The sequence below is a fragment of the Falco rusticolus genome, chromosome 5 (genome assembly GCF_015220075.1).
Source record: "Falco rusticolus isolate bFalRus1 chromosome 5, bFalRus1.pri, whole genome shotgun sequence".
NCBI classification, from domain to species: domain Eukaryota; kingdom Metazoa; phylum Chordata; class Aves; order Falconiformes; family Falconidae; genus Falco; species Falco rusticolus.
Window position 1 is genome coordinate 5,146,767 of NC_051191.1, and position 27,247 is coordinate 5,174,013.

The 27,247-nt window shown below is 39.6% G+C and overlaps 1 protein-coding gene across 5 annotated transcripts; it reads left to right on the plus strand.

Moving 5' to 3' along the window:
* Positions 1-24: 24 nt before the first annotated feature.
* Positions 25-25,976, plus strand: ZBED4 (zinc finger BED-type containing 4). 5 transcript variants are annotated; one of them, XM_037390057.1, is made up of 4 exons: positions 25-204; positions 1,179-1,318; positions 6,112-6,189; positions 20,693-25,976. In XM_037390057.1, exon 4 carries the CDS (start codon positions 21,082-21,084, stop codon positions 24,598-24,600), a length of 3,519 nt encoding a protein of 1,172 aa, XP_037245954.1. In that variant the 5' UTR covers positions 25-204; positions 1,179-1,318; positions 6,112-6,189; positions 20,693-21,081; the 3' UTR covers positions 24,601-25,976. The 5 variants fall into 5 exon arrangements, 4 of the variants coding, with proteins under 4 accessions (XP_037245954.1, XP_037245953.1, XP_037245956.1 ...); XR_005104575.1 differs by lacking the exons at positions 1,179-1,318; positions 20,693-25,976 and adding an exon at positions 14,168-16,177; XM_037390056.1 differs by lacking the exon at positions 1,179-1,318.
* Positions 25,977-27,247: the final 1,271 nt, after the last annotated feature.

Consider the following 27,247-nt stretch of genomic DNA (forward strand, 5'->3'; position numbering starts at 1 on the left):
CCCGCGCCCGGCGCCTGCGCAACGCGCCCCGTGGCGGCCGAGCCGGGGCAGCCTGCTCAGCGCCGCGGCGACGGCGGCGGCCGGAGACAAAGCGCCCGGCTAATGAATGGGACGGTCCCGCCCGGCCCTTCCTTTTAACTCCTTCGGGCCCGGCCGGGTGGCGGCGGTGACCTCCGGCTTCCCCTGCGGCGGCCGCCCGGGGAGGTGAGTGGCACCGTTCCGGCACCGGGAGGGGGCCGGGGAGGGCGGTCCGGCTCGCGCTTCCCCGGCTCCCGCCGCCCCCCGCCGCCGCCGGGTCCCGCTTCAGCGGCGCCGGTGCCTGCGCGGCCGGGGGCCCCGCGCCCCGGGCCGGTGGCGCCCCGTCCCGCCTGGGAGCGCCCGCAGGACAGCGCCGCCAGGCCGGGGAGGGGGCGTGTGGCGGTGGGGCGGCGCAGGAAGCCGGGGACTAGGCCCGCGGTGCTGGCTCCATTGTCTGCGAGGCCCCGGGAGGGGGCCCGGCCGGCCCGGCGGGCGGGGGTCGCCGGTCCCCGGGGACTCGGCGCTGTCCCGGGCCGCCTGGCAGGCTCTGCCACCCCCGGCCCGGGAAGGGTGCCCGCCGAGCCGCTGGCCGCGCCCCGAGCCCGCCCGGCATTGTGCGCGGCGCGGGCCGGGCCGGGCCGGCGGGACCCGCCGGGGCTCCGCGCCAGCTCCCACCCGCCGGGGCCGCGCCGCCGGGAGGCCGCGGGAGCCGGGCCGGCGGCGGGAGCGGTGACCATGTGGCCGGTGCCATCCTGAGCTAAGACGGCCCGAGCGGCCCCAGGGGCGGAGAGCCCGCCGCCCCCCGCAGCGGGCGGCCGCGGCTCGGCGCGGGGAGCGGGCCGGGGCCGGCGGGCGGGCGGGCTCCCCGGGCGCCGGTTCTGCCGGGGCGCCGGGCCGGAGCGCCCAGGAAATCCTAAAAAGCGTTTCCTCCCGCGTACGCGGGGCGCCAGGGGGGCAGGCGCCCGCCAGTGGCGGCGGCCGCGGCGTAAACATCGCATCTCTCGTGTGGGGTGAAGCTCCCAGCCCCGTCCCCCTCGGGCAGAGCCGCTCAGGAGAGGTGCGTGTGAAGAACGGCAGAATTTAACTTCCATGTACTGCTGCTCTCGCGTTCTACCCGGGACGTGGTAATTTTGCTTAAAAGTGCCTTCTGTAACTTCTAGATCTGCGCTGAGACAGCTGCTGGTGGTAGAGGCTGGCTGTGTTGCGATGCTTACTGGTTTTCAGAGGGTGCCTGATGCACTTTAAGTTGTCTGTGGCACGTGCAGTCTACTAAAAGTGTAAAAACATTCATTAACGAAAGGTATAAGGCCTCGCTTGCATTAATGGCGTTTCTAATCATCATTGCTAGGTTTAGTATTTGCTAGGTTTGGCTTTGCAGCGTAGGAAAAACTCTTTCCCCAATCCTTTTCCCTGCTGCTTAGGTGTTAGAAGCAGTCGTGTCTTGTTTCTGGTTGGTATCTCTGATAGATTTCAATAATTTAGTGTGAGCTGTCACGCTACGCCTATAGTGCCAAGCAGGAAAAGTCTTTCAAGCCCCCATAACGCAAACATACTTCTCAGGCTTTCCTTATGTGTTGCCTGTATGGCCCACTGTGGATATGCACGTGTGTTGCTTTCAGGAGAGTAGAGCACAGTTCTAGCCTTCTAAAGGTTATCTTCAATAACGCAGCATTTCACTTAAAGCACAGATGTGCACCCTTGGGAGGATGTTTGTGGAGAACATATTGAGTGTAGTGAAGTCTGGGAGACTTTATCAACGATCTCCAAGATACCATACTGCTACTAGAAAGCCCGTATTTGTGCAAATACTGGGCTGGGGCACTCCAGTTGTTATTTACTATGCAGATTAGTTTTGTGGAGAAAAAAAAGTTGTACGTGTCTTCATTATATATTAAAAGCAGCAGAAGTTCTTTTGCAGACTCTTAGAAGTTTGAGTGCTGCCTGCTAGGTGCAAGACCAACAGGCAAGGTGCTGAAAGTTTTTATATGGTTGGATGTCTATCTGCTTTGCTACTTACAGTGCTGCTAGCATCTTCCAACTTTAACAGACGTTGAGGTATTTATTCCCTAAAAGTTCTCCAGACAAATATAAGAATGGATTGAGAACAAGTAAAATGAAAGTAGAATGAAATAACCAAACTGAGCTCCTCAGCTAAGTTTTCTAAACATTTTGTGCTTTTGAATAACTGTAACTCTTTTACTGTTACTCTGTATAAAGCAAAATTGTGACAGGTGCAGCATCCTCAATGATAATGTGAAAGGCAAAGTATAGAATAGCGGAAGGCTAGGCAGATGATGAGTTTAGAGTAATGCTTATAGTCTTTCTTCTACCATGTCTGCTATAGCCTCTCTGTTTGGTGTGTCCACCTAATTCTGGCTCATTTTAAACCTAGACTGCAAACATCCTGAGCAAGAGCTGTGTTTGTAGAACAGCTAAAGTGTCATGGGGTCACGGGTGGTTAGTGCAGAAGGGGGTCTGCTTCGGTACACATAACGCATCACTAATGCTCGTAACAGGTCCTTTGGAAGTGCAGGAAGGCAACTGAGTTTCACAGGTTCATTTAAAATTGTCTATCCATGTAAAGTAGAATATCCTCCTATCAAAGATGCTTAAGAACTAGATATTACAGAGGAAAGTCCTGGCAAACTTTTAGGTAATAAAGAATAGTTACTGGTTTATGTGGCCTTTGAGCCTGTTATATCTTTCTTTCTCCTCTTGGAACTTGTTCTTTTCTAATTTTTAGAACCCTTAATACAATAACTTCTCAGATATTTTCTTTTGTGGCTCTGAGAAAGTTTGTATTAAGGAATGCAGATGATGTATATCCCAATACCTTGCTGCATTTTAACACCGCTCACAGTGAAGATTCTGTATGAGAGGATTCAGTAAATCCTGTCTTTGGAGGCTTACTTTTAATTTGTAGGAGTTTTCATCTTCAAAATGAGCGTATTGTGCTATGGCGTTGCCACTGTAATGTATAGTTAATCTGCTTTATGCAAATAGGTGTGATAATGCATGTATATTAGCCTAGGTTTAGACAGAAAGCAGAATTATAGATAGTTTATTTGGAGATTTTGCACAGTGTAGACCATGGCATTTAACTCATCATCATGACTGACTTTTTTTTTTCTAAGTAGGGACAATCTAGGTGTTTTAGTGGTATTGACATAATGTAATTTACATAATGTTATCTGTTCTAGTGTACACTTTCAAAACAGGTTTCACAAAAAGGTGTTCTCTTGCATGTGGAAGATGTGCATTGTTTTCTGTACAACTGTGGCTGTTTATTCTGCATTCAGTACTGGCATCATTGGTATCTGTCAATTGACAACTATGGGTGTATTTGATTTCAGCCAATTAGTGAAAAAATTGACTAATTTCCGTGGCCTAAAGATAGCTTTCAAGTGAAATCTAGAGTTTAAAGCACATACAACATGAAGTTAGAACGACTGAAGCTTTTATTGGTTTGTTTGGTTGTTTTTTTTCCCTGAAGCAGAGGAACTTCTGTCCTAAATTAGTGTGATACATACTTGAACCATGTTAGTATTGTTTTGTTTGTTTAGGGGGCGTGTGTGTGTGTGTTTGGTTGTGTTTTTTTGTGATGAGACAGCATAATATGATGCTCTGCTAGCGCAACAAACAGGGAAATAGTTTGATTTTTCAGGTCCTTTTTTTCATTCAGAACAAATTGTGAAGTTTTTTCTTTTCAACAGCATGTCAGCCTTTCTTACAACCTGTGTAAGACTGGATTTCATTGGATGTTGACATAAGAAATGTTATGATATTACCATGATCTTTATTTAAACTTGCAACCTGTGTGTTCTATTTAGCTATTACTGCACATTTGCCTCCATCTCTCACCTCTTTCCCTTCCCCCTCTACTTTGTAATGACAAATAGAGTTGGATGATCCCTCTTTGAAGGTTTAGAGGGTTACTAGTTAGTTCACTGTTACAGCTGTCTGAAAGCTTGTTGGATTTTTAAATTTTTTTTGAGTCATATCTGCTAGCTTACATTCACTAGTGTCATACAGATATATTTTTCCCTTGGTGTGTTAGAGTAATTTTTGCACTGAGTGCTCAGATTTTCTGTACTTTTAATACAAAAGCCGGTTCTGGATTTCAGTAGTCAATAGCTTGAAAATTACGACTGAAAATGGACTTGGTTTAACAGCTGTGACTTATTTTGGCAATACTCTTGTGCAATCCTTTGCAAAATGTATAGGAAAAGGTATTTAAAACTACTAATATATTTGTCTCATATGACAATGATCAAAGAATTTGTACCAATATTGCCCCAGATAGGTTCATTTAAGTAGCATTTCAATAATTACGCTGTTTACTTGCTGCTGTAATTCTGTATGCTATTTGATGAATCAGTGTTTGCCTCTAAAGAAAATAAGCCCAGATCCAGCTAAAATCATGACTTCTTTGTTGTTCTCACAAAAATGAGCAATCAAGAAAATGCAAACATTAATGTGAAAAGAATTAAATGTTTGGCCTTGCTTGAAACTATTTTGTAGTCCTCTTGTAACAAGTGAGAGAATGGGAAAATGGGAATAGAAGGGTTGTGGGATTTTGGTGGTGTTTTTAAGAAATCGGGAAGGATAAAGTTGTTTGTACTGTATCTTGCCTGTAGTCTGATGGCTCTGGCGCTTGGAAGGAATGTGGGAGAGCCAGGTTCACTTCCCTGCTTTGCCTGAGGACCTGAATCCACATCTTGGGAGAGTTCCCGAACTGCTCCTGCTGAGCACCCTGCATCGGGTGGGTCTCTGTCTCCTTGGCTGACACCTTCCTCTTTGTATACCTTACTTAAAGGTTCGCTGTAGTAGTGACAGCAGAAGTGTCTCATCTTAGCAGTCAAATTAGCCAGCAGCACATCTTTGAGATGTTTTCGCTTGCTTAAGAGGAAGTACGGAATTATTTTTAAGTGAAAGTGTCAGTAAAAGGAGTTACATGTAATTTATTTCGTAATGCACAGTAAGCCAGCAATCAGAACTTTCCACCCTGAGAGGTGGTCTCCTGCTCAAGGGGGAAAAAAAAAAGTTTGTGTGTAGATACATATATGTATAGATATCAATCACAGTCTCACAGTCTGAATGAGAGCAGTAAGCACCGACTGGTGGGGAGAGTGCTTTGCTGATTTAACCCCTGTTGGTGCTTGAGCCATACTAAGTTTAGAAAAGAAGACAAAACAGCATCCTGACCACTTTGGGGCATTTTTGACATTGCAGAGTTCAGCATTTTCTGCATTTGGATTTGGAGTCAAAGTTTACTTTCCGGATTTTCTAAGATAGCTAAAAAATTTCTTAGTTTGGCTGTTTTGGTTTTTTTTTTTTCAGTGTACTAGTGCATTGAAACAGCTGGGGCCTCTGCAGAATGACGCTTATGTCTGTATAATGGTCAGTGGGACTGAAGTTGCAAAACTCCAAAATATGTCCTGTGATAGACTGCTTTGGTTTGTTTTGTTGCTAAGTCAAAATATCTGACTTAATATGCACCACTCGCAATCGTTCCTTTCTCATACATGGGTAATGATAATCTTGTGTTGATCCTGTGCTATTGCATGTTGATTAATATGCATGCTGGGCGCAGTGTGTAAGCAGTATGTTCAGCTCATGAAGAGAAGGTGTAACAGGCTGCCAGATAAATCCTATAGTGCATTGAAAGGTGTCGGCAAGCTCCTTTTAAATCTTGCACATAGTGTAGACTTGGTTTCATTCATCATGAGATGTAGTCATCCCTGAGTATAAAAAAGAAAATGGACCAGTGCTGAGACAGGTACAAAAATTTGACTTTTAAATGTTTTTTTTAGTACTAATCTTGGGGTGGAGGTGTTTGGGTTTTTTTGGTTTTTTTTTTTTTTTGCTTTGGAGCTCTTATGTTAAAAATGTCTTCCTTTTTCTTGATAATTATGAAGCCTAGGGATTTTGAAAAAAGGCAATAGCTAGAGCTAGTCATAGTAAGTGCAACTCCTGGAGCTGTCACCTAAAGAGAAACTTGAAATGCTGTGACTTGCCACTGTGACAGTTTACATACTAAAAAAAAAAAATAAATAAATCTATTAAAAGGAATTACTTTCTTCTTTTCCTTAGATACAATCATCATCATTAAGTTTGAGTAGCAAGTATTTAACCTCACATGAAGCCACCTGCATGCAGTGGAACAGATGTGTAAGTTTTTCTGGGTTTTGTTTTGTTTGTTTTGTTTTTCTCAGTAAAGTAGTGGGCAGCTTGTTTGTTTTGGGTCTTGTATCTTTGTTATTGTTAATTTAGAGTAAGCCAATGGATAAAGATAATGAATAATTGTGCATCTCTGCATTGACTTGTATGTAGCTTAATAATGTAGCAGGAAGTTTGTATGAGTGCCTGAGACTTAAAAATCTTTACAGTGTTACAATAATAGTAACTAGTTCATGATTTGTGTGGTAACAGCTGGCATATATACATCCTTACCCTGCAGTCTACCCCTTAAAAAGGGGGAAAGTAACTTACATGCTACATTCATCCTATACTTAAATTTCACTCATTCAAATTTTCGTGTCCTCACTGATGAAGCAAATTTTAATATTTTCTTCTAGAGTTTCTGTCTGAAACTTTTTTTTTTCTTTGCATATTCAGTTTGAGCTGTTGGGTACAGATTTTTCAGAAGCCTGAGATTCCTGACTAAGATACAGTAGAAAAAGAATTGTTCATATGCAGATCAGCATTTATGTGTAGATTAACAATACGTGTTATTCTTGCACAGTGTTTTGGAGCTTTGTGTTTATTTTTGGTCCCTTCCTCCCTCCCCACCCTGAATAAAGTAGTTCAACTTTTAAGCTGCCTGTATTATTGGCTAAAGTACGTGTTAGCAACAGAAGAACAAGATGTTTAAGATAGGTAAAATGTTGAGCTAGGAAGTCTTGGTGAGGTCAGAGCATCAAAGAAATCGTTAGGGTTGGAACGGACCTTTAAAGATCATTCTAGTCCAAGCCCCCTGCAGTGAGCAATGGCTTCTTCAACTAGATCAGGTTGCTCAGAGCCCCAGGCAACCTGACCTGATGTTTCCAGGGATGGGGCATCTTAACACCTCCCTGGGCAACCTGTCCCAGTGCTTCACCGCCTTTGCTGTAAAAAATGTCTTCCTTAAATGTAGTCTGTCTACCCTTTTTTAGTTTAAAACCATTGCCCCTTGTCCTATTGTAACAGGCCCTACTAAAAAGTCTGTCCCCATCTTTCTTACAAGCCCCCTTTAGTTACTGGAAGGTGCTTTAAGGTGTCCCTAGAGCTGTCTTGTCTCCAGCCTGAACAACCCAACTCTCTCTGCCTTTCCTCATAAGGCTTTGGCCTTTGTAGGAAAAGAAAAAGAAAAACATGATTCAGCTTCACTTTCTAAAGGAAAGTTTTCCTAGGTGACGGATATAGAAGGTGTGGGGGATTTTGTTACATACTAAATCTGCTTGTGGATCATTCTTCATCAGTGTCTAAGCGAAAATGAACTGCTAGTGTTTTCCAACTCTAGCACAGTCAAGGAGCAGGAAAGAGTAGTCATCGTCTGTTGCAGCAGCCTTTTGAGTCAGTTCTAGACTACCATAAAGAAATCTGACAAAAGGGACAATGTTGCTGCTGACAGAATATCCAAAAGTTCACTCTCATGTATTTAATGCTGAATTTTAATATGCTCATCTCAGGGTCGCTATATGCTTTGCACTGTTTCATTACATGATGTCAAGCACTGTAGCATTTTATAGTTCTATTTAAAGTGCCTTACTAATGTGGCTCTCAAGGTTAAAAGCCTTCAATGAAAGTACCCATTTTAATACTACCTGTCTACTGCAAATGAGTATCTGGTCTTAGTGTCTTCAAGAACTCTTTCTTGAATTATAATCCCAGATGAAATAACTTGTTGACTGCAAGTTAGTTGTTCTGATAGGTAATAAAATCTGTAGGCGATTAGTCTTAAAAAAATTAAATGCCAATGTGAGTTCCAACAGAAAAGTGTATACATTTTGTCACCTGTTTTTTTGTCATATTTAGGTGTTTTATTGAAATTCAAGTTGTCCGCACTGTGGGATAGAGTTTAGATCATTTTGGTCAGCCTAAAAAATGTATTTATAGAACATAATTTGAGTTCCTTGAGACTTTATTTTTATTAAGGTTTTATAGAACACAGTCATTTTTACATGTTTACTTAAAAAGATTATGTATTCGATATATTCCTTATATTTTACATTTCCCAAAATAATCTCATACGATTTTTCCTTTATGGCTTGGTAATTGAATACTGACTTTGTTTTTTCCTCTGTGTTTCAGCGTATCAATATGCAATATGTGATGTGTTCACCAGTACAGATTTCACCATGCAGCATATTATGAACAAGTTACTGCATATTAGTTCCTGGAGTTTAGTAGTGCGGCCCAGAGAGCTAGCATTTTGCAAGTGTTCCTTTTGTCCATGATGCTTTCTTCATTTGTGATTAAGAAGGCACCGTTGGTGGAATGGGTGCTTGTATAGTGCTGGAGTCTCCTGAGATCAAAGTTGGGAATATTCTGCTGTTCAGATGTTATCTTCCCTGTTAAAATTTTAAGTTTCAGTAGGTCAGAAATGTTATAGGTCAAAATACTTTAGCATCCACTGTAAGAATTAAAGTCTTCTAGTGCATATGCAATGCAGTAGCTTTTATGTGCAGTTAAGGTGGTTGAAGAAACTCTAGTTCCTGATTAAAGGGATCTAGTAGTGTTAGATGTGCCATCACAAGGTGGGAGAGGAAGGAGCAGTGTAGAAACTGTTACCTGTTTGTAACTCCCACCCAGCTATTGGCTCCCAGCTCTTTGAGAGCTTTTCTTATCTAATATTTGGGTCTGCAAGTTCTTGCTAAAATGTGGCATAGATAATGGCAATCATGTAATGTTTTCTGGTTTTACTCTGTAGTTCCCTTTCTTCTGCATTAAGGTGAAAACATGATATGCTAGTAACCGTGAAGGCATATCTACAGACAGGGGGGAAAAAAAACAAACAACCAAAAGACAACAGGGTAATAATCGTTACATGAGAGACTTGTTGTGACTTGTATTAGTAGCCACTGAGGCAGTAGGAAGAGTGGGTAAGCTTTCAGGGAGCTGAACAGTGTGCGGATGATGCTGTTAGCAGCATCTTTCCTTTTGACGCTGGGAAGTGGAAGCAATTGAGGTTCCATTCTTCTTTTCCTTTCCTAACAATTTTGAGTTGTTTTCTGTGGCTTACTGCACTGTAGGGAGGCCATTATTAGAAAATACAGTGATGCTTATAAAGAACAGGGAGATTCCTGATCCTTCTCCTTTCTCTAAATGTTTTTATTTATTTCCCTTTTCCATACCTCACAAAATACCAGGTTTATTAAAATAATTATGGCTTTTGTCTAATAATAGAAATCAAACAAATGGGAAGAGCAAGGGCTGTCCTTTACCTGCTCTTGTACTAAAAATGTTGTGGATTGTGCATCGTTACACCCATGTAACATTATTCTGTAAAACTTATTTAAATTACAGGTTGCATTACATGAATGAAACCTCGTGAACTGCACTGGTTAGAATAAGTACTACAAACAGCTTTATTGTTCATTACAATTCTTGTTGTATTTTTGGTTTTAGCTCCTCAAGTAAAACCTGATTTGCTGAGGTGTCTGTGGCGGTAGGATGGCTCTCCTATAAACCATTTATTTTGGGAGAAGACTGAGCTATTTCTTTGCCAGGGACAGGAGTGTCTCTTTTGGATTTCCTGCTAATGCTCAGGTGGAAACAATGTCGGCTCTTGTGGCTTGGTTGTGTCAACAAGGTCTTTGCTGCAAAGTCTCACCTTGCCTTGAAGAAGCCAAAGATTACGTCCCTAAAAGAGGTTAAGAGGGGAAAAAAAACCCTTGTCATAGAGGCTAGGGACAGGCTGGTTTACAAGTAAATAGGGAGTACTGTTACACTGGTTTCTCTCTCCCTCTCCGTTTATTTTGAGAGGGACAGAGCTGAGGTGATTGTGTTTTAAACTGGGGTATCAGGTGAAAATGTCAGGTGCTACGGACAGTTTACTTGGAAAATACTGAGTGACTTGAAAGGGGAATAAGAAGTTCACCCACGTCATGGGTATGATTGATTATGCCTGCATGTGATACGGAAGTTTGACTTCACACATAGTTACCAGGTTGTTTTGTTGCAGTTTTTGTGCTCATCAGCAAGGTGAAACCGAGTATTTCTGAACTCTATAAAATTATCCTGGATGGCATTGTTAATATTATTTTCTTTTATATTTAGCATATGTAGTATATTTAGTAAAGAGATGGTCTTTTCCTTGCTTCAAGTAAAATCTAGCCATATTTCTTCAAATTATTACTTAAGGAAGAAAGAAGAGACGCGGTACAGAGAAGAAACAGATTTGCAGTCTTTTGCAGTTGAGGGTCTCTACTGACTTGAAATAAAGTTTTGTGACAAAAGAATGATTAAGCTTAGCTGTAAAAAAAATCCCTATGAAGTATTTATATCCTCTTGAAAATATTTTTTGTCTTTTTGGCACTTTGAGCTGCATTTTCTTTCTACCTTGCCTTTATGTGCACAAGCATTCCAGAATACAAGTATGTAATATAAGCGTAGTACCATGTCGTACAACACGTACAGATACGATGTATGTAAATCATGGACAACCTCTCCATGGCACAAGTGAAACTATCCGAGGACATGTAACTAATTGGCATCAATATGGAGACAGAACACTATGAAGGATTTTTAAAACACACCTCTTCAGGCTTGATCTGGTTAATATCAAAATAGATACTGTTGTACAACAGTCTTAGCAGTTCAGCAGATATCGTTCAGGTTTTTGGTTGTTTTTTTTTAATTTTAGAAAAATTCTAGTTCAAACAGGTTAATATAATAGTACATTTTGTAAAGGACCCTGTTTAGGTTTTGTGAGATTTTTTTTTTTTTTTTTCACTTTACTTACATGGATGTTTTCAGCAAGAGTTCTGAGAAGACTCTTCTCAGTACAGAATATGTGCTGTGCCTCTCCTAACTGCTTTTTCATTCTGCATCATCCTGCCCATTTAGCTTTGTAGCCCTCAGCTTCCGCCTTTACAGGTGGCTCATTTTTAACTGTTTGAAATCAGCCTTAAAGTGATTAAGGTTTGACTCTTACCTGAGTTTAAAGATAGACATTTAAAAAACAAAACCAAAACAAAACCAAACCAGAACAAAAGTGTGTGTTTTCTAGTATATTGCAAGCTGGGAAGGTGGACTAGTCAGGAGAATCTTGTCTCCTAATCCTATCCCATTTCTTTCGTCAGCTGTGGACTGCACAGGAGGAGGAAGAGTGTAATGGGCTAGGCAGAGGAGCTGATCCCTTGGGGAAAGGTGTCAGAGGAGGATTGCTTGGAATTTTTTGGTGCTTTTCTGAAAGCAGACTACTGTTCTCTAGCAACATGGAGTAAATGTTTTTTGTCTTTTGTCTTTCATTCTTTCCGAACTAAACTTAGGTGTTACTGTGGTTTTGGTTGTGTGCTGTTTCCTGTTCCATGATAATGCTGATGCATCTTCCCTACTCTAGTCTTTATCTGCATTTTACCCTTGTGTTATGTTACTGCAACCTTCATTCATCTCCCCTCAACCCAAAATTGTACAGTGTGAGAGATTAAAAGCAGCTTTGACGTGCTGCACTAAAAATGCTGTAAGCCAAACAATACGTTCTTCAACTGTTTAAAAAAAACCCTAAACTTTGTTCTTAATAAAACCATGTTATCTCTTGTAAATTGAGAACTGCAGCATCTTATTAGCATATAATTGTTTGTCAAAAATTGAGAATTATAAAAATATCAGAGTATAATCTGTAGCTTTCACTTGGAGCAACATTAAATGAAAGCGTAAGACTTCAGAAAATCCTGCTTAAAGTTTTAATGAAATTATTACATAAATTACATTAGCATTTTAACAAATGACAGGCTGATCTGACATTTGTTAGGTATGAACAATAGCATAGAAACATATCCTGCAAGTATTGCTTCAGTAGTATCATACCAGATAATGAGAAAGCAACACTTCAGTATTTGAGACAGTTTGGATCTTGGACAAATGTTATAGTTTACTTACCGTGACAGATCTGTTTTTTACGAGATCTCCCTTAGTAAAAGCTGAGACAAATGATTAGTATGTGTACACCCTGCTTGGTTTTCCTCTTTTTTTTCTTTCTTATTGTGTCCTGCTATGGAAAGTTAGCAAAGGATGTGTGAAGGAAGATAGCCCCATTTGAGATCTGGTGGTATGCAACAATTAAAGGCTTATCAGGTGGTTGTAGGTGTGAGTAGTGTTGTTTGTGTTGATACCTAATATTGTGTAAGGTGGTACATGCAACACAGTGATATTTCTTTATTTTATGTATAAAACTTGGGAGTGGCATTGTTTTGCCTAAGGTGGGGTTTTTTTTGTTGTTTTAGCTTTCCGTTTTTATTTTGCCCGCAAGATAAATGCTGTTTAAAATAATGTGGAATGGGGATTTCTGGGCTTTGTAGTGCTGCTTAAACCTAGGTGGTGGAGGATGATGCTTCAAATAGACCTGCTTAATAAATTGTCAAATAAATTTTGAAGACTGATTTCTCAAGAAATAAGCTTGAGTTTTGACTCCCTACCCTGTATCAGACACCTGCTTTATTCTTAAACGTGCTGAGCAGTCAGACTGTATCACTGAGGTCTGATGAAACATTTTGGTACCAGGCATGTTTAGCAAATCCTGTTGGGTGCTAAACAGGGATGCCAGAACTAAATGTCAGCCAGCTGTGAATAATATGCATGATAACACAAACATCCCTATTTGTGTCAGACTCCAAAAATGATGAATATGAAATGTATAATATGTAAAAAGCAGTATCTCAATCTCTCTAAGAAGTTCTGTGGTTGAGGATATACTGGTGTTAAATCTCAATCTTTTTAAGAAGTTCTATGGTTGAGGATATACTGGTGTTAAGAACTGAGTTAAGAACCAGATCCTCTCCTTTTTTTAAAAAAAAAAATATTTTTTTATATTATCTGACTTTTTCTCCTTTGTGTCTATTTTAAAGTATTTTTTAAAATTATGCTTATCTGGAAAACATACAGTTTCTCTTCAGTTTTGCCATTGTCATGAGTTTTTTACTCCTTTTACACATCAGCATAAGAGCCAGTGTAGTTTTCTGCAGTGCCAGCGTGCACGCTTTCTTCCATACACAGTGATGCAGGTGATGTAGGGTTTGAGATGGAGATGTTTGTTTAAAGCTGTAGCTTTTAGTTCTGAAATCTTCCCTGAGGTTTCAGGGAATGTCTGAAAATAATCAGTAAACAGAGTACCATAGACTTTTTTATGTTTACAGCAGCAAGAGGAGAAAACGGATGGACAGAATAAATCAGCTTTTGAGAGTAAGAGGCTAAGAGTTTGAGTTTGTGCAATGTTAGGTGTGTTCTGTGTGCAGGTTTGATTTTTAATTTGACACTGCCCCTTTAGTCTTAAGACTAAAACTGTCACTTTAAGCTGTGCTGTTGATTATCTTCCTGCATTATTATTAATTTAGTGGTGGGGTGAAAATAGAAGGTAGAGAGGAATCCAGAGGCTGCTAAGCCAAAAAAATATAACTTGGCACTAGCAAATCTATTTTACTGCTTAATATAAGAGTCTGTGTTCCATAGTAAAATTATTTGATGTTTTGGGAGACAGGAGGCAAGAAAGGGGGAATGGATATTTACATTTAGCTGCTAGTCCTTTTAGTCTTTTCAGTCTCTACTCTAGCTAAATTCCTGCATTTGTAATTAGGGTTGAGTACTCAAGAGCCCAATGATGATGGTTATGGCTGTAACACTCAGCAATCCACACCTTGGTTTTGCACTGTCGGGAATGACTGATTTAGGACCCAGCTTACACCAAGCACAGAATTTTACAGCAACGTGAAGAGGCATGAATGAGCTTTATACTTGGATAAATCGGAGGTCTCTGTGTCGTGTCCTGACAAGTAGCATGAGCACAGCAGGGAGCTCACATACCTTTCTTGGAGGGCTCTCATTCTTCCTGCCTTGTCTCCCAAACCTCTGAGCAAGTACCTTTGTCCCATTGCTTTCCAAAGTGTGTTTTTGTTTACCTCCTTACGGGTTACTCTGGATATGTTATTTTCTCTTTGTGACTTTTTTCCAGCGTCTCTTCTCCTCAGGGATGAGGGAGTTGAGGGCATCGGTTGCCCTGCAAGGATGCTGCCTTGTTTCTTCCAGCAGCTGAAGCCCAGCAGACAGAATATCTTTGGGAGCGGCCTGGTTCCTGCCTCCCAGCCTGTTCGAGCTCCTGCGCATGGCATCCTGCTCGGCTGGCCACACATCCGTGAAATGCTCCAGCCGTGGAGGAAATAATCCTTCCCCACACCTTTTTTTTTTTTTTTTTTTTTTTGTTGTTGTTGTTGTTGTTGTTGTTCCCACTACCAACCCTAGTGTGGTAATGTTTACACAACCATCGAACTGTTTGTGAATGTTCCCTATTTGTACACTAGGATTTTTCTAAATGTTTGCCTCGCTCTAAAATGGAATTTTAAAAATAATTGTAAAAGCTTTAAGCCATGTAGTAAGATGGCCCTATAAAACTCATGGCAGAATAGATGGAACAAAAACAAAAGATGAAAGGTACGGCCCTCCTAATTGAGAAGGGATCACGGAGAAAGAAATTTAGACTTCTGCAAGACCAGTGGCTTGTGACAGAACAAGAGCTAAACCTAGGTATTATTTCTCAGCCAATATTCAGAAATGTTGTATATTCATTACTTCCATATATCACTTTTTTAAGATCTAAGTAGGAAAAAAAGCATAGTAAATCGTTAAAATGTTAAGTAAAATTACTTTCAGTTTCTAACATCAGAGGTTTTCTCACCAGTAGAAGAGAGCACTAAACAAAAGTAATAGTTTCTGTCTTTTTTTTCTGTATATGCCCTTTTGGGTTTTTTTATTGACTTGGATATGATTTTGGTTATGTTGTTTCCCCTTCCATTAACATATGCTTCTCGGGGGTCTTTACTACTATTTTAATTGTTTACATATTTTCTGTTGAATACACAAATTCCTATAAACTTCAGCTCTTTCACATTAGATCAATAAAAACGTCTAATATTACTTGTCCTAATTGTTATATTCTGTTCCAGTATTCGGTTAAGGCGAAGGCTATCCCTGTCAACAAGGAGCAATGTATGGTATTGGTGGTGCTGTTCCCACACTTGAATCCTTTGTGTCTGGATGGAGTACCTGGGGTTGTGTATACAAGAGGGTATTTTGCAAATTGGAGAGAATACCTTTGTAAAACCACAGGTTACTGGTTAATGTAAGATCTACCTTTGAGGTGACTGCGAAAGTAACAGAATAGTAAAGGTGGCTTTACCTTCCTCTTCTTTTTCTTTCCCATCAGTCTTCTACAAATCATACCTCCCATGAGGTCCAGAACAACTAGTTTCTTTTATTAAGCCTGACTTTCTGTACTTCGATCCCAATTGCACTATTGCATCCACTAGTTCATGCTTGTACGTTTGTGCGGATTCTTGTGAGACTGGAGCTTAGGACCCACCTTGCTTCAGTGTTTGACTAACATGCTAATTTTGCAGTCTCTTCTAATACCATGTTTTAATTGCTTGGTATCTTCTTCTTCCAAAGAACTTCTGTAGTTCTTTGTGGGTGAGCTAGTACTGATATTTTATAACAGGAAACCTGTATAGAAAAAATGCCACTATTCTTAAGTTTCCTTCTTCAAGGGATTTGTAACTGAAACGTGGTAAGGTTCATCTAGGTTATACATTTATAAGAATTTGTTCTGCTTATTTGTTACAGGTTTTTGGGTGTGTGTTTCAGGTTTTCTGGAGTTCTGATTTGTTTGGGTTTTTCTTTTTGTGGGTGTTTGCTTTTTATTTGGTTCTTTGTTAGCAAATATTCCTTACCTAGCATAGTATCCATCCATTGAAGTGGAAGCTGATAATAATCTGTTAAAATTTATCCTCCTTATTGCTTTTATTGCTTGCTTTTAGAGATTTTCTTTTAATTGATGTTCTTAATGATGCTTGTACATTTTAAAAAAGTAAACAAGATTAGCGCTATTTATTCTAAAACTGACATCCATTTGTGCAAATTATTTTTAATGTGCTTTTGTGTACCTCCTACACTCAAAATCTGTCACTGCTTTTGATTTTTTTAAAAGTAATAAACAGTTTTGCTTTCACTTTGTTTCCACATTTTGCATCTATCTTGAAACATCTGCTTTTGCATTTTGCAGGTGTGTGTGTTTACAGTATATGTAATTGTATAAGTGAATTTTTTTGTTGTTTTAAAGTGGTCTTTCTAGACTATTTTCTGCACCAAGATTCTGTAACACGATCAACTCCATGATTATTGCCTGACTAGTCAACCTAAAATCTAAAATGGTTTAAAGCTTGCAGGCCACTATCTGCTTTACAAACAAATAATCTGCTCATGGTTCGGGTTTTTTACGTACTTTTTATACTTCACTGTATGTTAATGTATGTCTCTGCAATCCCAACACACCAGTGTTTCTCTACACCAGTGTTTCTTTGGTTTGTTTTTGTTTTTTGGGGTTTTTGGTTTTTTTTGTGTGCTTGGGGTTTTTAACCCCCTTCCTTTAGCAGTGATTTCTTCTGGTCATGGCAGTCTGCTGTGGCACTCTGGATCAGTGACATTCTCCTGACATTTCTTGTCAACCACCATACGCTTTCAATAATCCCATTTTGAATGGAAAATCCTATACAATGTTTCTGCAGGCTTCTTACCATAGCAAACCACTGACTGTCTACAGTTGCTCAGGAGCTAATAGTCGAGAGTAGTACATTTGAGCAGATAATTGTTCTCTAGTTCCATTTATTTTCTTTTGAAGATTTTTGTTGCAAGGTGACTCTTAATTCTCTTTGTTTCCCTGCTTGTCTGTATCTAATTGAGGAGATCTCAAAGGCATAAATCATTTTCATTTTAAGCTGATTGCCTGTAGCCTTTTTTTCCTTTGAAAACATTTTCCTTCTCCTTGAACATCCTGTTTGTTTAGCAGTAGTCCATAACTTCGAGTAGCTTGTGTCTAAGGGTAGATGAGTGATGTAAAAATGGTCATAAACAAATTCATACTTTGTTGTAGGTTACTGTAAAATTTTAGACGATGGAGTATTTTGTTTTGTTTTTAAAACAGATTGACTCTTCTGTAGAGTTGGCATGGGAGGAGGGAGATGAAAAACATCCGTATTCCTATACCCTGAGCATTTGAGGACTATATTCTAAAGAAAATTAGGGTTGAACCCTCAACGGTGTTTGAAGGGAAAGAGCTTGACTTGATTTTACGGTATGATGTAGTAACACTCAAAGCAACAGAGATCATGCTTAGATGTTTGAAAGAAAACGGGGAGAAAAACCCCGCTAAACATGCAAAATCTTCTAAGGGGCATCCAGCTTTGGGGATTTCCAAATCCAGGAAGCGATCTAGCAGCCCTGACAAGTCCCCTTTGGGAGTCTCAGCTTTTCTGCATTCCTAGAAGGCAGCAACAAAGCCCAGAAAAATACGTATTATGTAGCCAGAGAGCTGTAACAGCCGTAAAGTGGGAAAAGATATAATTAAAGTTTTCTTGTCTTAAACTCAAGCATAAGTACACTAAAATACTGCAAATGGCCGCAGTATATAAGCAGTCCATAACACCGCTAATAGCATAACCGTCCTAACGGCATGAAAGCATTTTAAATCACGGCTGAGCATAAATACAGAAATAATACGTAGCTGCAAAGAGAGACCTATGTTTAATCGCATAAATAGGGGACAGAAAAAACATGTGAATTGACAGTTCGAGTAGTAAAATCTGCAAGCAAAACCGAAGGATACAGAATAAAGTAGGAAGGATTTCTCACGGAACAAGAACGGTTTCTGGTCCTAAAGAATGGTAAATAACGTCAGGAGCAGATGAGGCTGCTTCCTACACCGTTTTTTGGTGGAGGAGATGAGGAGCATTAAAAACACCCAGGAGAAAGAGGATAGAAGCCTTACCGCCGCGGTTCCTGCTTCAGAGTCCAAATAGTTGTCTCTCCTCTTCGCCTCAACTTGGCAAGCAGAACCAGCCAGGACCATAGCCATCAGGTTAACTGGGAGGCGTCAGCTCGGTGGTATTGTGTACTTAAAGCTAATTTAGCATAAGATGATTAGGGCCTAACTGTTTGAATATGTAGTGGTAATGGCTGATAATGATTATGAACTTAACCATTGGCAATGTGTATTGTTAATGAATGTCAATCAATTTAAGTATCGTTATGAAGTTTGCTACTGGCCTCATTAATCAGGTTTCCAAATCTTCCCTGCGTGGCTACCTGAAGCTTAGCTGTGTTAAGCAATAACTGCTTATCCGGACAGGGACAAATGAAGCATCTCCGTGGACTTTTCTGTTCAAAGCCTAGAATTAGGTTTTGCGTAATTGAAAAACGACAGGAATTGCAGGCCAGGGATGTGATTACCTGCTTTGAGGCAAAGAAATCATGCACGACTTCGTCAGAACCCAATGCCAATGTATGCATGCTTTTTTGCGTGAATCTAGCTAGGAATCTGTAATGTGCTTACTCTAACTAATTTATGTTCTGTAAACTCTGCGTGGAGTCACTTGCTTTTGAGCCTTTCTATCCTGTGATACTAAGTCACAACAGCTTACTATATATTCTTGCTTTTCCTGTTTGCAGTACAAGCTCCAAGTTCACATCAAAGTAAAGATGAAAAAAACTCTTAGATTGTCAACATTTTTAAAAGAAACCAATCTCTCGTCCCAAATGCACGTTTCCATATCATCAATATGTGTGATGACTAGCCTGTATTTTATTCAGTTTTATACAGTGATGTTAATTTTAGTCTCTGCTGCCAGAGTTGTTCTGTGGAAACTACTGTGTAGTATGTTAAATGTAAGGTTTTCCTTTTTCTTCATGTCCCTCCCTTCGTGAGAACTGATGTCCTTTGTGCTTGACCCTTATATCTTTTGGTGTCTGAAAAAGGTTGGGTTTTTTTTGTTTTCTGAGAAGGAAAGAGAAAGGCAGAGCGCAAATACTAGAACTTTCACAGAAAGAAAATCAGTTACTGCTTTCCTCTTAGCATAAAATAGCTGCAGTAAGATCTGCAGATTTTTCCCTGCCCCTTCCCCTGCGCTGGGGGGGGGGGGGGGGGGGGGGAGTGGGGAGAAAGGCAAGTTATCACTTTGATAAGCTTTCCAGAAATCTGAAATCCACAGGAAAATAAGTGTTTCTGTAAACAGACCTCAGAGAAATATTAATTAAAATAGGTTACATAGCTAATATGACATTGGTCTTGATTCAGGGTGGGGAAGGCTTTGTGAATACAGTTTAGACTTTTTTAATGTGTCTTGTAGCTATGCTAATTCCACCCTTTGTCTACCGAAATACTTACTGTGCTTGAGTAGCATGAAAATTGTGTGAGAAGTTTTTAAAAGAACCAATTCAAATGTGTGTTTTGTCTTCAGCTGGGGAGAGACAGTCCCATAAAATCCAGTTCATTGGAGTGCGTAGTGTAGCATCACCTGTGTAGTCCGGAAAATGTTTATTGTCTTGAATGGAGGTACTAATAACTACATTGATGACATGAGAATAAGTGAGAGAGGCTCTGGCAAAATTTAGAATTCTAATATGACTGTTGTAAAGGGGGGTGGGGGGGTGGGGGGAAGCGGCTGACATGCAGACGGCTTGTTTGTGTGGGGCTGTTGAGGTGTCCTGGTTTTTGACCCTGTTGTTGCCCTGTGACTTCTATGCAGCTATACTTAAAAAAATCTACTCTTCGTACTGGAATTGGTGGTGGGGGAAATCTCTACCCACGAGAGAAATGAGCTATGAGTGTAAATGGGCTTTCTAGTATAACCCTTCGGTGTGTGAGGAACTTGAGCCGGCAGTGCCGCACGTTGGGCACCAGCGTGTACATACAGCTGTACGTATCTTTGGTTCTGGGTGATGATGTTAGGCTCTTGGGAGACCTCAGTTTATGTATGGCATTTGCATAGCCCAGATAGCCTGAATTAAGCATTTCAATTTTTAATCATGAAACTCTACAAGTAGCTTGTTTCTAGAGTATGGTGTTGTCTGGGAGCGTTGTGGCATAAATATAACCATGATGGTCAGAGGAATAGAGATGAGCGTGACCTTGCTGGACACCCTTACAGAGGTTTTCTCGTGAAATGTATTTTTAGACACTGCTGTCAGTAATGAAGGGCTCACATGTACAGGAGTATAACTTAACATTTGGTTTTAAGTACATATTTCTGTGCTAATACGATGTCTCCTTGTCTTCATATATATCTATAGATACCTATATAGTATATGTTTGTGTATATATGTGTGTATGTATGATTATGCAGTGGGTGGATTAGGATGAGGCATAGGTATGTCCAAGCAAATACAAAAGTGATGCTTGGACTCCAGATTTTGTTAAAGCTGAACTAGAGCTGCGTGTGGATATGTATTTGGCCACACAAATGTATTGAGTCTATGTTGGGTTTTTTTCTTCCTTTCAGTCATACGCTGAATTCTTTCCACTTTAAAGGAAAAAAACCCTCCAACGCTACAGAACATTTAGTGCATGTTTTCAGTTCATCTTTACTGTAGCTATTTAAAGTGGGTTAGTCAACTTTGTCTCCTGATTATTATTTGTTTTTGTAATTTCTAGATGGTGCCAATCAAGATGAACAGAATGGCTTCCTTCAACAAGAAAATAGAACATTCATTTTTTAGGATTATGTCTACAACATGAAGCATTTAACAGTAGCTGTCTTTGAGAACATTCATCTATGACCTGAAATGTCCTGATCCTGGGGAAAAATGATATTCCATTAATTAAGTCTATAATTTTTAAATGCATTGTTATGACTAATCATATTTGCTTATGCACAACACAGATACAGAATTGATAAACCAGACTTTATTTTAACACATACGCACATTTGTGTTTGTGCATTCAGTATACAAGATACATCATTTTAATCAAATTTTAAATAATCTCTTAAATTATCTATATTTATTAATAAATGAAGACTTGGCAAGAAGAATTTGTCATCCATGGACGAGAGTAAAGCAGATTCCCCCAGAATGGATGGTAGTTTTGTATTGGGTAAAATCAATAACTTAAAAGCAGAGCCAGAGGAAGACGGCATTAACTGCACTCTAGAAAGAATGGATATAAAGACGGAACAAGATGATTTCAAACATGCGGACAGCAGTGATGAACAGGAAGACAAAGAAAAGAACTTCATTACGAACAACGCTGGCAAATATTTATCTACAGAAAACGAAGATGATTATGGATCTCTTTTTTCTCAGTATAGTAGTACGCTGTATGATGTAGCAATGGAAGCTGTGACACAGAGCCTCCTTTCTAGCAGAAACATAAGCTCCAGAAAAAAGTCACCTGCTTGGAACCATTTTTTTATATCTCCGAGAGATAGCACTAAAGCAATATGTATGTACTGTATGAAAGAATTCAGCAGGGGTAAAAATGAAAAGGACCTGAGTACAAGTTGTCTCATGAGACATGTGAGGAGAGCCCATCCTACTGTACTAATTCAAGAAAATGGAAGTATGCCAGGTATATCCTCCTTTTCTTCACCTACGTTGTTACTGCCACCTCAGCCCGCAGATGTTGGAGATCTGAGTTCCATGTTATCCCCCATAAAACTAGTCAAGAAAATGGCTTCTAAAATACCATCTCCAGATCGAATAATTGAAGAATCTGTTTCTATTGTTTCTACTGAAGAAATATCAGATCTTTCGGTTTCTGAAAAGTGCAACAAAGAAGAAGTCATTGTTGGGTCGTCTCCGCAGCTACCCAACAACCAGTATGATGACACTGTAGAGAATGTAGCAGAAAAAACTGTCGTAATTCCAAAGAGCACATCAGGTTCCAGAAGGAGATCTGCTGTCTGGAAGCACTTTTATTTGTCACCTCTAGATAATTCTAAAGCTGTTTGCATCCACTGCATGAATGAGTTCAGCAGAGGAAAAAACGGAAAAGACCTGGGAACGAGTTGTTTAATAAGACACATGTGGAGAGCCCATCGTTCCATTGTCCTGCAAGAGAATGGGGGTGGTACCAGCATACCACCTCTCTACACTGCACCTCCAACTCTGTTGCCTTCTTTACTGCCCTCGGATAGCGATCTGAATTCTATGTCGTCCTCTCCTGGAAAACTAATGAAAGAATCAGCTTCTGTTTCTTCTTCTCCAGACAGAATCTCTGAGGAGATCCATACTAATCTCTCTTCTGGAGATGCTCTAGTGGAAGACTCAATGCTGTCGTCGTCTGAAGATATAGGCGAAGTCTCCTTTGTTTCGTCTCCTGAGAAACAGTGCGAGGGATTAGGTCCGCTAATATTTGAACCTACGGCTGTGTTTCAGCAAAATAAAAGGATTATGAAAAGACTTAAATCAGAAGTTTGGCACCACTTTTCACTGTCGCCTGCAGACAGCCTAAAAGCAGTATGTAGGTACTGCAGTTGTATGATAAGTCGTGGCAAGAAAGGAGATGTGGGCACAAGCTGTTTGATGAGACATCTATACAGACGCCATCCTGATGTTATCGGAAACCAAAAGAGCTTTCTTGACGTGAGTTTGGCGAATTCTCCTTATGCCACTTTGGCTTCTGCAGAATGTTCATCCTCAAAATTGACTGACTTGCCTACAATGGTTACACATGATAATCAAATAATATTTCCTGTTAATAGTAAGAAGACCTCAAAACTGTGGAATCACTTTTCGATTTGTTCTGCAGACTCGACAAAAGTAGTATGTATGCACTGTGGACGTACAATAAGTAGGGGGAAAAAGCCAACAAATCTGGGCACAAGTTGCCTTCTAAGACATCTGCAGCGGTTCCATAACAACGTATTGAAAACAGATGTCTCTGAGCCAGTATTATCCTCATCTACGGATAATCACATGCCACTGAGCACAGAATTAATAGGATCCTCAAATTTTGATGAAACCAATGACAAGTTTTGTGACTCTCACCCAGTTGCCAAAAAAATCACACGTCTTGTAGCCGAAATGATTGCACTTGACCTTCAGCCATATTCTTTTGTAGACAACATTGGCTTTAACAGGCTGCTTGAATATCTGCAACCTCAATATTCTTTACCTTCTCCATCTTACTTTTCTAGGACAGCAATTCCAGATATGTATGATAATGTAAAACAAATAATTATTTCACATCTTAAAGAAGCTGAAAGTGGAGTGATCCATTTTACATCTGGAATATGGATGAGCAACCAAACACGAGAATATCTAACCCTGACGGCTCACTGGGTAACATTTGAGTCTTCATTTCGACCACAGTGTGAGGATTACCATTGTTCAGCACTGTTAAATGTATCACAGATTGATTGCGACTACAACGGCATCAGTATTCAAAAGCAGTTAGAGTACTGGTGGGAAACATGGATTACTTCTGTTGGCCTTCAGATTGGGATTACCGTTACTGATAATCAGAGTATAGAGAAAACTTTAAATGAAGGTGATCATTCAAGTGTACAATGTTTTAGTCACACTGTTAACGTCATTGTAAATGAGGCTATCAAAAGCCAGAGAATGGTTCAGAATTTGCTTAGTATTGCAAGAAAGATCTGTGAACGCGTCCATCGCTCAGCAAAAGCAAAAGAGAAGTTGGCTGAGTTGCAAAAAGAGTATGAGTTGCCTCAGCACCAGCTAATACAAGATGTTCCATCAAAGTGGAATACATCGTTTCATATGCTTGAACGTCTTATTGAACAGAAAAGAGCCATCGATGAAATGTCGATAGAGTGCAGCTTTCGGGAGCTAATAAGTTGTGACCAGTGGGAAGTCATGCAGTCGGTGTGTCATGCTCTCAAACCTTTTGAAGCCGCAAGCAGGGAGATGAGTACACACATGTCTACTCTAAGCCAAGTGATTCCAATGATCCATATACTTAATAGGAAAATAGAAATGCTATTTGAGGAAACAATGGGCATAGATACTATGCTGAAATCTTTGAAAGAAGCTATGGTGAGTAGATTGTCCTCCACGCTTCATGATCCAAGGTACATTTTTGCTACGCTTCTGGATCCCCGATACAAAACATCCTTATTTACAGAAGAGGAGGCTGAACAATATAAACAAGACTTAATCAGGGAGCTGGAAATAATGAGTTCTACCTCACATGATGATAAACCTGTTTCCAATGGCTGTGATGCAGGTTCACCATCTACGAATTCATATGGGGAAGATAATCTCTGGTCACTCATGGGTGACATGAAGAAAACAAAAGACCTGAAAGAGAGAGCAAAGTTACCGGAGGAAATGGTGCTTTCTTACCTGGAGGAAGAAGTGCTTGAGCATAACTGTGATCCTCTAACTTACTGGAACTTTAAGAAGTCATCTTGGCCAGTACTGTCAAAATTGGCTGTCAGGTTCTTGGGTTGTCCACCAAGCATTGTTCCTTCAGAGAGATTGTTCAATACATCCAATGAAAGCAACAACTTTAGTCAGTCAAGGTTAATGATTGAACACTTTGAAAAGCTTATCTTTTTGAAAGTGAATCTTCCTTTAATATACTTCCAGTATTGAAACTAATGAACAAACTGCTAGACTAAATCTATTGTTGCTCACTGGATATTAACTATCTATAACTCGGATTTTTAAATTGCTCCAGTAGGGGCCATGTATGACATCTAATCAGTGACTATAATTCCAAATTTTAGTTTCAATTTTTTCAGCTTTCAATATGTCTACATGTGCCTTATTCATAGTACTTCAGGCCAGATATTGTATATATGTTTTTTAAAACTTCACGCTAGAGATAGCCTGTCTTGTCAAATTATACAAAATTATGTAGGTTTTAATCCATAATTGTAAATGAACTTTAAAAAAGCTCAGTCATTTGTTTTAATAGAATGGCAAAAAAAAAAAAAAAAAAGATGTAAACAGTTCTATTCTGTAGTTTTTTATTCAATGACTATGTAAAAACCATAAACCAGGTACTGTATTTTAGTTGAACATTGCTTTAATTGCAACAAAACAGCTTTTGTAGTTGTCAAAAGAAAGCTGTACGCGGAAGACGGGGTTCCAGCCGTCTTTTTATCATGTGGTGTTTTTAACTGCAAGCCCTAAAGTACTTAAAGGATTAAGAAGAGTTATCAAGGAAGATGTGTTTACAGGAGACTATTGACTTAGTATCTGAAAATAAATCTTAAATTTGAGATGATATGGAATGTCAGTTACACAGCAATCGGTAGCAAAACCTCCCATTCTGGGTTCTCCTGTTCAGGTTTTACATTTTAACTAAACTACAGAAATATTCTGGGTATTTATAAAAGCTCTTTGGAAGTCTTATCAAAGTTTGTGAATTAATGCTTGTTATTTAATGCCATGTACAAAAAAAGGCAAGAAACTTACCACAAAGATTTTAATGTCATTCTAAAGCCTTTTCTAATCTTTAGTGCATCAAAACTATAAGGTTCCCTATTGTAAAAACTGAGCCCTTACTCATAACGTAATTTCAATTGTGTAGAACAGCCTGTCTTTAAAGCTCCTAGTACAGAAATAACTGATCTTCTGATTTTTCAGTAATAGCCTTATGGATATGGTGCACTGCTTAGAATTTTATGTAGTAGGGTTGATTCTTAACTGTTGGTGTCCATCAGGCAAATGGGATATAGAGCCTTCAAAACTTCAAAGAAGATGGAAATAAATAGCCAGGATTTTTATTTGAAAGGAATGTTCTCCATGTTTTAACTCTGGAAAGGTTAATTTTCTCATTTCAGTTTTCATTGGATACTTTTTGGGAAACAAGTCATCATTTGCCTATGACCCTTTAGAAAAGTTGTAGCTTTGTTAAAATACTGTACCTATGCCTAATCTAATTTTGCATTTACTATGTTTTAGTGTATTTATAAATGGTGAACTCAGTTTCTGAAATTAAACATTTTATTTGCAATTTTCTAGTGGTAGTCAACACTGCCTTTTATTTTCAGATGGATTTAAGACAACCATTAAATAAAAAATAATTGATACAATTGTAATCTTAAATATACCACAGAACGTGCTATGTGAAAAGATTGATTTTCTGTTTAGCTCTTTGGACTTAAGCCTGGATTCTAGTTCTTTTCATTTCACTCAAGCTATTCAACCTCAGGAAAATTTGTTGAATCCTTTCACAGGTGGCTTTAGCTTCCATGTGCCATTTCTCTGAACATTTTATTGTTTCAGGTATTTTATTTGTTATTCCACTAGTTATGTTTACACCTGTATTATTTAAGTAAATTATTATACAGTGTACTTGGGGTTAAAACTAATGCTGCATTTTGCCTCTAGTATTTTGAAAGGTAACCTTTAATTCCATCAACATCATGCTAGTCAGCAATTCTTTGTTCTTCTAGGGTTAAATGAGACTGGCACGTGTTTTGCAGTAATAAAACAATTTGTTCTAGTTTATGTATAGTTGGAAGTAGGCGAGTTTGAAGCAGCTTATTGGGAAACATGTTTAAATGGTTACTGGTTAATTATTATCTCAATTTTTCCCTACATTTTAAATGTGAATATAACCTTCACCTTTGTAAAGGAGCTGTTTAATCTTTCCAAACCAGTAGAGGGGGAGGTAGAAGATGAAGACAATTTTTTCTTCTTCTCCCCCCCCCTTTTTAAGCAAGTCATATAATTTTCACTTAAGGCTTGAATGTAAATACAGCCTTCAGCTTAAAGCGATGTAGGGCTACGTGATACTAGGAGGAGTGCTGGCAGTGAACAGGTTTTCCTGAAAATCCCAGTCCTCTGGAAACAAGCACCTGGACTCCTCTGAAGACAGTCTTTACTGTAGCTCCTGTGTAACTCTCGTGTGGAAAGTTGAAGCAATGGCATTTTGTAGCCCCCAGCTTGCATCTTAGTTATAGGGATAGTTAATTGTATACTCGTGCTTTCTGTCAAAACTTTTCCTGGGAGCATGAGAACTCGTCACTTTTTTAAAGTAAAAGTTTATCGGTTAGTCTGCGTTGTTTGTACCTGCCATTTCCTTTGTTTTGAAGGGCTCAGAGCTGAAGACCACAACTGTTTCAGTGTCAGCTTGGTTATAATAGGCTTGTGTTACAATTTTTTTAAAGATACGCAGGCCCAAAGGGCCTTAAAATAAACCCACGTAATTAATTCTTAAAAACTGAAATAAAAATAGAAGAGACTGAAAGCACAAAGTTGCTATTTTTCGGTTTAAGCCTTGATCCAT

What these genes read in the sequence shown, in the direction of transcription:
- ZBED4 (XM_037390057.1), top strand. Translation starts at nt 21,082, where the DNA reads ATGGACGAGAGTAAAGCAGATTCCCCCAGAATGGATGGTAGTTTTGTA.